Here is an 11,840-nt window from a genome sequence, read left to right as displayed (position 1 = left end):
CTATCTATCTATCTATCTATCTATCTATCTATCTATCTATCTATCTACCTATCTATCTATCTAGGTAGTATGTGTTAATACATTATATATACACATGTAATATATAATTATACATACCTATATAAATAGGTGTATTAATATATTATATATGCATATCTTGAAAGAGAGACAGAAACAGAGCCAGAGAGAATGTGTCACAAATTCCTAGCAAGGAAACTCTTACCAATGCAGATGGCTAACCTTTCTGTGACTTAAAGCCTTAGAAAGTGGCGTGAGGCACAGAGAAGTTAAGTCACTTGCTAATGGTGTCACAGCCAGTATGTATGAGAGCAGAGACTTGAATCCAAGATTTTCCTGACTAAAAGAATCCACAGGATATGGACATGGGAAAACAAATACCCAATTTAACTCTTCTAGGTATACTATAGCTAAACTTTAATGTTAATAGTGTCACAGGAAAATACGGCAAGTTGGGAGAAGACAGAAATGACAAACTAAAAATTCCCCAAATTTCTGAGATTTTGGAGGAAATCTCAGAAAGAACTTTTTTTTTTTTGCATTTAGTAGTGACATGCACAAGACATAGAAAAGGCCCCTGAAACTTTTTTTGGGGGGGAACCTAGAAAAGATTACAGATGCCCTTTCCTATCCAGACCCATTACTTCCCATTTCCCCTTTTACGATTAAAGGATTGAGAGAGGGTAAAGAGAAAGAATGGAAAGAAGTTTAACCCTCCTGTAGCCATCATAGACTTCAAATGGAAGCCTGTTCCTTTAAATGCTTACTTGCATTTCTAACCTATTTGAAATTGTTATTAAAGTTTATGGCATTTATTATTTTATTAGTTATTTATTAGTTTATTAAAGTTAAAGTTTAAAGTTTACAATGATTTGTGTCTAAGCCTATAAGTATATAGTTTGGATTGAGAGAGGGTAAATTCACCTGAAAGAGAGAGAGAGATTTTCCTCAATGTGGGCTGAGGCAGGGGGAATGACTGGTGTAGGGTAGTGGCTGGGGGTGGGTTGTGTTGAACTGGTTAGAAAGAGAGTTTCTGCAGTTTTGCAGTTTCTGAGATAATCATACCCTGTACTTTGAACCTGGACAGAGATTTAATGAGCAAACAAACCAGTAGCAGCAAGAGGTGGAAGTTGTCGTGTCTGTAGAGGTGACACAGCACATAAATAACACCTCATATAGATACATTAGAATACTATATTAAATTTAAGTGCTGACAATATATAAAGCATTATTAAATCCTAGGGATAAAAAAAATGAGTTATCAATCTGTATTAGTGGAGTTTCCACACCAGTGAATCCCCTACACAGATGAAATCATAGATGCAAATAAAGAAAAAAATCCAAACCAAAAACTATGACCAAAAGTTATAGGTCCATGTGGAAATTAAAAAAAAATTATTAAATTATGCCTGGGTAAAAGAGTAAATTACATAAAAAAATGACAACAAAGTTGCTGCATATTAAAATCTATGGTTTGCGGCTAAAGCAGTCAGTACTCAGAGGCAAATTTGTGGCACTTCCTATGTTGATGAGAAAAAGCAACATACTAGATGGTGCAGTGGATAGAGCACCAGCCCTGGAGTTAGGAGGACCTGAATTCAAATCTGGCCTCAGACACATAACCTTCACTAGCTGTGTGACTCTGGGCAAGCCACTTAACCCCAATTGCCTCACCAAAAAAAAAAAAAAAGTCGTGATTGACTTACATAAGGACGATTTCAAATGATCTTTGACAAAAATAAAGGAAGAACTGAAGAAAAGGCGGAGTATCTCCTTCTTATGGTTCGGTCAAACAAAAATAGTAAAAATGTGTTTATTTCCCAATACTTTGTAAGTCAATTTGCAAGCTTGCTGTACCAGCAGCTAGAATAATAATAGGTTACCTCCTAGAGTTAAAATCATACTTCCCTAATGCCTCAGTGGATCTGTAACCTCATCAGTGTGGCTATCTCTCCTCTCCCAACCATGCAGATCATTGTGTTATAGCTACATCAAAAAGAAAATAAATTGAAGTCAAAACTCATTGAGTGTTAGAAAGATGTAGAAAGGGGTACAGACAAAGCAAACACATTTTGTTAATTTTTTCAGATTTGTTTGGTTAAATATGTAGTATTAAATTATTTTTCACTTTTGTGTTTAGTTAAGATGTTAATGGTCCAAATTTGGGTTTTGGTTGTAGTTTTTTCCAGGTTTGGATTGGTTGTTGGTTAATTGGTATTTGTTGTGCACATTTAATATTTAATACTTGAATAATCAAATGGTGTTAACTTCCCATTGATTTGGGGGTTCCCTCCAATACCTGACCATCCTATGCAGCTCTTGTCCATTTTCTTCCATAAATTGGCCTTGGGTCCACCCAATGTGATGGAGGCCCTCCTCACTTTGTCCTGATATTGCAAAGTTACTGGTGGAGCTCTCTGGTTGTCCACTGGCATCTCTCATTCTTCCCATGTAACCAGGCTATTTTTTTTTTATTATTTTACTATTATGCTTTTCCTTGACAAAATCTTTCATTCCCTTTCTTCTTTGAAGTTCCTCATCGGTTACCCTAGGAGATCTAAGTGGTGTGGTGTATCCTGTGCCCTGACTGGAGTCAGGAAGACTTCTCTTCTTGAATTCAAATCTAGCCTCAGGTACTTACTTGCTGTGTGACCCTGAGCAAGTCACTGTACCTTGTTTGCCTCAGTTTCCTCATCTGCAAAATGAACTGAAGAGGGAAATGGCAAACCACTCTAATATCTTTGCTAAGCAAAGTCCAAATGGAGTCACAAAGAGTCAGACATGACTGAAAAACGACTCAACAACAATGGTTACCCACCATGCACCTCTCCATTGCCTATCATAACATTAATTTTTAGCTCTTTGTCGGCTATCATGTTCTATGTCTTGCTGTCATGCTGCTACATTGGTAGAAGGTTGGTATTAGAAAGATGGGCCTTTGTCTATGGGAAGTGTGGGGGTTATTAAACGAAATTTCCCAAAGATCGTCTAGCTCACTCCCCTCCTATTCCTCATTGATCACTTGTTCTGTCTATGCCAGCTGTACACATTGCTGGACAAATCCAAATGCATGTCATAGTCTTTGCAATAGAGTTTAAAATAACAGTAATAATTTCTATTATCAAAAACTAATTTTTAAAAAAGCCTGTGTTCCAGTCTGCATTTAGCTGATAGCATCCTATGAAAATGATGTTTTACAAAGGGTGATGTTACAGTGATGGGGATCCTACTATTCTATATCTTTTTTTTCTTTGTCTTTTCAGTTACCAGTGTAGACATGGTCTTGGTGTGTCGTGTGAAAGCCTAAGTTTTTTCATTTTGAGTGCCTTATAGCTATACTTGCTTCAGTGTAAGAATTTTCACAGAATCATTTTCTCCAGCTCCATGATAACTAGAACTTACAAATGGTACTTTAATAGGAATTTTGAGAATTTATTGATTAGTGCAAATGAAGGTGAAGGAAAGAGTGCTGAGACCCGACCATTTGTTTTGGCTCCAGAAACAGGCCCTGTTGCAAGGTCTCTTAAGGTATTAAGTCAAAATTACTACTGGTACAATGAGTCATCTGGCAGCCAGTATAATACATTTGTCATTTGGTGAGCTCTCTTCAGAATGAGCTCATGCTTACTTATAATGTCAATGATCCATGATACCTCTGGAACCTGACTTTGTTTCTTAAGCCCAGGCATCCCTGTAGAGTGAATTGTTCACTTTGCACATTTTAATTTGGAGGAGGTGGGTAATGAAATATATTTCTCTTTAGCAGTATACTCAGCTTTCTAACTTGGCTTTAAAAAAGTCTTTAAGGGCCATCAAAACCCTTTAATCGGGCTTAAGATGTCACTAATTAACTGTGGGACCTTATCTTCTCTGGGCCTCAGTTTCCTCATCCGTATAATGAAGAATTTGGACTAAATGATCTCTGACGTTCTATTTACCTATATCGCATGTTGTAGGAACATGAGTGATTTGATGACACACTCCATATAGATAGCACACAGGGCCTTAGAACTTGAGGTCATCAAATTTAGGGTTGGAAGGGATTTTTAGATCTCAACCAGTCCAACCTGTAGGCTGCTAGGTAGTTCAGTGAGTGGGCAGAGTACTGGGCCTGGAGTCAGGAAGATTCATCTTCCTGAGTTCAAATCCAGCCTCAGACACTTATTAGGTATGTGACCTTGGGCAAGTCACTTAACCCTGTTTGCCTCAGTTTCTTCACCTGTAAAACAAGCTGGAGAAGGAAATGGCAAACCACTCCAGTTTTTTTCCAAGAAAACCCCAAATGGGGTCATGAAGAATTGAAAATGACTGAAAAATGACTAAATGACAACAGTCCAACCTACTCTTTATAGATGAAAAACTGAGACTCAGAGATATAAATAATTTGTTCAAGGTCACGTAAGTAGTAATTAGCAGAACCAAGACCCAAACAGAAGTCCTCTGACTCCAAGTCCAGACTTATTCTTCTTTTCATACCAGGCACATGTGAGGTACTGCAATAATTCTGTTAATCTCATTACTTTTCTTCCCTCTCATTCTGCCTAGGCCTATGCATGGGAAGCTCAACCCAGCACATTGTGACCTTTGATGGCCAGGACTTCAAGCTGACAGGCAGCTGTTCCTATGTCCTGTTTGATAGCAAAGAGCAAGATCTGGAGATCAACCTTCACAATGGGCTCTGTAACCCCGGGGTGAAGGCCACCTGCATGAAGTCCATAGAAGTGAAACACAAGGGCCTGTCTGTCCAGCTCCACAGTGACATGGAGGTGAGGGATGGAAGGAGGCCAGGGGGTCAGGGCAGCGGAAGAGGCTCTGGGGACCCCACCTGAACCTGACTGAATGGGTTGTGCTGACGAGGTGTTTACTGGGGCCTCTCTAGCCTGCATGCTTGGCAAAATGTTTTTCTCTCATGCTTTGCTCCCCTCTCCAAAGCAAAGGCTTTTAGTGAACTGCATAACATGAAGAGTAGTAACAAGACAGCCCCCCAGAAGCCTGGGGTACACTTTCCCCTAAGTACCTACAATATCAGTGAGAAACATAGGAACATACAGAGTAAACTACTTTGCTGTTGTTCCCTCAAAATATTCATCCCTTGGGGGATAGACAGGCGCGTTGTGTTCAGTTTTTTCAGCTGTGTCCACCTCTTTGTGACCCCATTTCAGGTTTTCTTGGCAGAGTTACTGGAATGGTTTGCCATTTCCTTCTCCAGTTTGTTTTACAGATGAGGAAACTGAGGCAAACAGGGTTAGGTGACTTGTCCAGGGTCACACATCTAGTAAGTGGCTGAGGCCAGACTTGAACTCATCGATTGAAAGATGAGTCTCTCTAACTCCAGGCCCAGCATTCTACCCACTGCGCCACCTAGCTGCTGAGTAAACTACTAGAGACAGATGTGAGGAACACATGTGGCTACTATAACTAATACTTCCAGTACTGCTGAATCTCAGTGTCCTTTCTCTTCTCTGGCTGTCCTCATGCTCCTCCCCCTCCAGCTTCCATCCATGCTTCTTGGGTTGAACCATTTTATTTCTTATTGTGTCCAAATAAACAATAAGTGAAGCTGTGGATAGAGCATGGGACTTGGAATCAGGAAGGCCTGAGTTCAAATTCTGCCTCAGATACTTTACTAGCTGAGTGACCTAGAGAAATTCAATCAATCAATCAATATTTATTAAACACGTATTATGTGCCAGGTCACTTAACTTCTGACTGCCTCAATTTCTTCATCAGTAAAATAAAGGTAATAATAGTAACTAACTCGTAGGGTTGTTGTAAGGATTAAATGAATTAGCACATGTGAAATGCTTTTCATACTTTACAGCTCTATAGACATGCTAGCTATTGTTATCACTATTATTAGAAGAGCAATATTTGGTGATGCCAGATAGGATTGAGGCATTTTTCCTGGGTTACCCTACACTTGGCAAAAATTTTTAGGAATGAAGTAAAGTGCTAGGGCCTGATGCCCCTGGAAATTCTCTGTGGTCACCAAGAATTGTAAGAATTTTTCCCAACTTTCTCTGAGGGAGCTTATCTCCACTCTGTTTAAAAACAAGCATATGGGTGGAAAACCCTTGCTTCACATTCACTCAATATTTCAGTCCATTTCTTTTCAGGTAGCATGTTTCATATGCCTCTTCCTTCTTTTCCAAATGTCTTCTAAGTCTGGTTTTCCCACAAGTTGTTGCTGGTAAATATTAGGATTTTAAATTAAGTGCAACAAGGACGAAAGACCCAGGTTCTTTTGTGGCGTCAAGGTCTGACAGGATCCTTACTGGTTGATACATTTTAGAGAGGGACCATTGTTTAATGGAAAGCACATTGAACTTGGAATTGGGAACGTGTACTCAAATCCAAGCTCTGTTTCCTCAGTTTGCAAGCATTGGGCAAGTCACTTCATCTTTCTGCGCCTCACTATTCCCATCTATGAAATGGAGATAAAAAAGACTTGCAGGGGCAGCTAGGTGGCGCAGTGGTTAGAGCTCTGGCTCTGGAGTCAGGAGGACCTGAGTTCAAATCCAGCATCAGACACATAACGCTTACTAGCTGTGTGCTCCTTGGCAAGTCACTTAACTCCATTGCCTAGCCAAAAACAAACAAACAAACAAACAAAAAAAGACTTACATTATCTCCTCCAAAGAGTTGTGAGGAAAGTGCTTTGCAAACCTGAAAACACTGCATAAATGTGATTGTTGTCCTCTCTTCCTTACCTGTACAGGTGACTGTGAATGGGAGATTGGTTTCAGTTCCCTATGTGGATGAAAATATGGAAGTCAATAACTATGGGGCCATCATGCATGAGATCAGGTTCACACACTTGAACCACATCTTCACATTCACACCACAGAACAACGAATTTCAGCTGCAACTCAGCCCCAAGACCCTTGCCTCCAAAACCTATGGACTCTGTGGTGAGAGACTTTGTTTATTTGTTGTTTTAATCTGTGACCTTTTAACCTATGGCCTTTCTCCATTTGCTTTCCTGGACTTCTAGGCCCTTACAGACCTGGAGACAGTAGGAACATCTATTCTGAACAAAATGGAGATGGAGAATGCAGGGGTCCCCAGTCAGCGGCTGGGTTTACGTGAAGCTGGTACAATCCTTTCTCATTCTTTTCTTTTAGGGATTTGTGATGAGAATGGGGCCAATGACTTCATGCTGAGGGATGGCACAGTCACCACAGACCTCAGCAGGCTCATCCAGGAGTGGACGGTCCAGCAGCCTGGCACCACGTGTGAACCCATCCCAGAGCAACAGTGTCTGGACTCCGGAGGCTCCCAGTGCCAGGTCCTCATGTCCTCTGTGTTTGCCGAGTGCCATCAAGTCCTTGCTCCAGCTACGTTTTATGCCATTTGCCAACAGAACAGCTGTCAGCAGGAACAAGTGTGTGAAGTAATTTCCTCCTATGCCCATCTCTGCCGGACGCATGGAGTCTGTGTCAATTGGAGGACGACAGACTTCTGTGGTGAGTCAAAGTTCCGCTTTGTCAACTTGGGAAAATCACTTCACCTTTCTGTACCTCAGTTTCCTCATATCTGCATGCTGAGAACAGCTTGCTCTGAACAAACTCATGCTTATATAATAACAAAGCTAACATTTATATAGTGCTTACTATGTGCCGGGGGCTGTGCTAAGCGCTTTACGATTATTATCTCATTTGACCCTCACAACAACCCGGGGAGGTAGATGCTATTATTCTCATTCTGTACATGAGGAAACTGAAGCAAACAAATGTTAAATGACTTGCCCAGGGTCACATAGCTGTAAGTGTCTGAGACCAGATTTGAACTCAGGTCTTCCTGACCTCAAGTTCAGTGATCTATGTACCTCCATGGTATGTAAGATGATTTCTTAATAGCCACTCTGAGGTTTAGGTAATGCAAATATTGTTATACTTATTTTATAGATGAGAATACTGAGGCTCAGAGAGATAATGACAGCTTGTGGCTAGTAAGTGGTAAAATTCAAATCCAGGTCTTTTTAAATCAAGTATTCTTCATTACACAAAATTGCCTCCTTGCATGACTGGCACTTATTTATTTATTTATTTATTTTTAAGGCATTTGGGGTTAAGTGACTTGCCCAGGGTCACACAGCTAGTAAGTGTCAAGTGTTTGGTCTGAGGCCGGATTTGAACTCAGGTCCTCCTGACTTCAGGGCCAGTGCTCTATCCACTGTGCCACCTAGCTGCCCCTCTGGTACTTATTTTTAACTAAATATTTTAACTAAAGATTCATTATTTTATGTGAATTATATAATATCAAACACATGCATATTCAACATAAGTAAACATGGTGTCTTGCATGACCTCAAGACTGTTATGAGGATGAACTGAGATCACAGATATCCCAGTTCTACTTAAATGTAAAATATTATTTTATTATTGTTGTTGTTTTCAGGAATTAGACTTATCTGTTCTGAGCATATATTTATACATTGGCCTAGTACAGTTGAACTATGTTTTGTTATGTTAAATTGCAATTATCTAGAAGTACAATTCCAGGTAACAATTAATGAACCTGCCTTATTTTATCAAGTCCAATCCTGAACACCTTTATTCTTTTTTTCTTTGCTTATTTTAACCTCATGAAGTTTTTTTTTAATTGTATATATGTGGAATTGTTTCTGTGCTCCTCTTTCCACTTAAATGACTTTTTAAATTTCTTATTTCTGTGTGCAATATTAAGATGGTCTGTCCTTGCTCTCTATATATGAAGACCTTTCACAAGCGAAATTTATAGAAAATCAATTATTGAGTGGGATAGTAAGAAGACAATTTAGATTCTAGTAGACCAGTCCCCTCCACTTTGTATAGGTTCTTTACTTTTAGAAGTTGTATTGTCTAAGGAGTTCTGCTTTCTAGGTTTGCTGACTTTGTGTAAATTCTTTAATCACTCTGTGTCTCAGTTTCCTGTTTTGTCAAAAGTTAATCATAATTCCAGTCAACAAGTCACCTAGTCACCAGTCATTTTGAGGAAGATAAAATAAGAGATAAGATTAAAAATGGGAAAGCATCTTTGACGAGAGTTTTAGAAAGTACACTAGGCTGAGTCAGGAGACTTAGGTTCTAGGTCTGGCTACATTAACTAGCTATATGACCTTGGACAAATTAGTTCATTTCTTTAGACTTCAATTTCCTCTTCTATAAAGTGATGAGCTTAGACTAGAGCATTGTTTCCCAAACTAAGCCATTCATCTCTGATGTTTGGCAAAATAAGCAAAACTACTAGGGGACTTCTGTTAAACTTCTGCTAGTCCTCTCTCAAAAAAAAAATTAAATTTGAAATTAGTTATGTTTCAAAAATATCCTGCATGTAGTATTTTTTGATTATGAAAATGGCATTTAATTTCTTTATTTTGCTTCAAAATTTGCTTCATTCTTCCTTTTGTTCTTAGGATTCTCTATACCAGGCCCCATGGATCAGCATTTATAGATTTCATCAATGTATTTGAAGCCTAACATTATTCTGTGGTCAAATTAGTTGGGAATCAATGGACAGGATGATCTTTAAGGCTCCTTCTAGATGTCTTTGATGCTATATTGATGTTAATGGTATCAACTCAATCTACTGGCACATTCAGAATGCAAATACTGGTTGCGGGGTGATTTGATAGTATCTCCTTACTTATGTATGGCTGTCTTGAGTATTTACTGTGTAGGCAGAGAAACCCTTTAAAATTAACCTGTCTTCCAACCTTCTCTGGAAGTTAATTCCCAGCACACAGTGATCTGGTGAAGAGTTGAGCGTGTGACCTAATGGGGAAAGTAGATAGCATTTTTTGCTTCTTCCAAGCTTGATCTTTGTAACTAAAGATTCATTATTTTATGTGAATTGTAGAATATTAATCACATTCATATTCAGCAGAGATAAACATTTTCTTAAGAAAAATATATGTGCCACTGAGATTATCTATTATTCTGCATTTTCCATGTATTTTTACTTACTAGCTTTGTGACTCAGGGCAAGTACCTTTCTGAGCCTCAGTTTCTTCATCTGTAACATAGGGACAAACAATGCTGGTGTTATTGTGATGGAAATGCTTAGTAAACCCCAAAGTGCTATGTAAACATGATTTATTATTATTAATAAGAGAATCATTCTTATTGATATTTCATGTGGATAATTGAGTTGATGTCTTATTGAGAGTTTTAATGCCTTTCCATAGCTATGAAGTGCCCACCCTCCATGGTGTATCATCACTGCCAGCAGGTCTGCCCTCAGAGTTGTGATGGTAACTCAAGCACATGTGTGGACCATCCCTCAGAAGGCTGCTTCTGTCCTCCTGAGCAGGTGATGCTAGAGGGGAGCTGTGTCCCTAAGGAAGCCTGTACCCAGTGCATCACTGAAGATGGGGTCCATCATGAGGTAAGAGCTTATGGTCTTAATTAGGCTTTCTCACCTGTCTCCTGGACTCAGTAGGAAGAATCTTATGTTGCTGATGGATCTTTCCCATCTCTGACAGCCTTAAAACCATTCCACTTTCCCTTCCCCCACCTTCTGAGAGAGAATGAGGACTGGAGCGGTACTGCAGAACCAGCCAGTGCACCAATTAAAAAACAAAAAGGAAGTCAGCAAACTATGGGGCTGTGATCTAGATTTGGAGTCCTGGAAAAATTTTAGAATATATCCTTAAAGGGATGATTAGTGAACTCCTAGACATAAAGCAGTGATTACAGAGTCAGCATGATTCTGTTGAAAACTGGTCGTGTCAAACTAATCTCATTTTCTTTTTGTACTAGACTGGAATACTAAGGGACTCCTGTCAATATAGTTTACCTAGATTTTTAGCAAATCATTTAACAAAGTCTTTCATACTCTCCATATGGACAAGATGGAAATGGGCTAAATGGTTATATACTTAGATGGATTCAGAACTGTTTAAAAGGTTAGATCCAAAGAAAAGTCACCAATGGATGAATGTCAGCTCCAAAGGAGCTCTGTAATGCAAGGATTCGGGGATCTGGGCTATTTAACATTCTTATCATTGAGTCATATAAAAGTAGAGATGGCATGCCTGTCAGATGGGCAGATGACAAAAAGAAACTGGCAAGAGGGGTCCACATAATGGATGACAGTGAGAATTCATGATATTGACAGGCTAAAACACTGGACTAAATATAATAAGATAATGGAGCATTTTGGTGTGGAGGAGGGATGGTGCTAGATGACAGTTTGCCTGCAAAAGATCTAGAGATTTTAGTGGATTTCAGATTTAGCATGAGTTAACATAATGTCATGAGAGTCAACAAAGCTGATGCAATCATAGGTCACATTAAGAGAGTTAGAGCCTCCAGGACTACCGAGGTGATAATAATGAATGCTTCACCATGGTTGGACTGTATCTTGAGTTCCATGTTCAGTTTTGATCATCACATATTAAGAAGGGTATTGATAAGAGAGTGTTTGAAGGAGAATGACCAGATCGATTAATGATTTTAAATATAACAATTTACCTAATAAGGCAAAATAAATGATATTCTAGATTCTAATCTATTATAGCAAAAGCATGAAAAACAAATTATGTCACACTACACATATAAACACTCTCGCATCGATTCCTTCAGTGTCTGTGGTGGAGAATAGAATCTTGGGAAGACAGGAAATTAACATGAGATCAGCCTTGAGTAGGGTAGTAGTGGAGGTTCTTCCTGCACTGTGGTAGAAATTTTGGAGAATTTTAAGGAGAGAAGAAAAGAGAGGTGGCAGTCACTATGGTTTTACTAAATGTCTTGCCATATCTCACTTCTTATGCATAGAAAAACTTCTGGAAAAACTGAATTTATTCATTGTATGCTCAAATTTCTTAGCACTCACTTTTC

The 11,840-nt window shown here is 39.1% G+C and overlaps 1 protein-coding gene across 2 annotated transcripts in view; it reads left to right on the top strand.

The window, feature by feature from the left end:
• Positions 1 to 11,840, top strand: part of VWF (von Willebrand factor) — a 202,486-nt gene that overhangs the window by 151,695 nt on the left and 38,951 nt on the right. For both annotated transcript variants that reach the window (XM_027838876.1, XM_027838875.1), the window contains exons 35-38: positions 4,564 to 4,784; positions 6,737 to 6,929; positions 7,143 to 7,484; positions 10,187 to 10,386. In XM_027838876.1, the coding sequence (XP_027694677.1) occupies positions 4,564 to 4,784; positions 6,737 to 6,929; positions 7,143 to 7,484; positions 10,187 to 10,386 (956 nt within the window). The remainder of the gene's footprint in view (positions 1 to 4,563; positions 4,785 to 6,736; positions 6,930 to 7,142; positions 7,485 to 10,186; positions 10,387 to 11,840) is intronic.

The sequence above is a fragment of the Vombatus ursinus genome, unplaced genomic scaffold (assembly GCF_900497805.2).
Source record: "Vombatus ursinus unplaced genomic scaffold, bare-nosed wombat genome assembly UNPS02014830.1, whole genome shotgun sequence".
NCBI classification, from domain to species: domain Eukaryota; kingdom Metazoa; phylum Chordata; class Mammalia; order Diprotodontia; family Vombatidae; genus Vombatus; species Vombatus ursinus.
The sequence above is the reverse complement of the archived record's forward strand: the minus strand, read 5'-3'. Positions and strand labels throughout refer to the sequence as shown.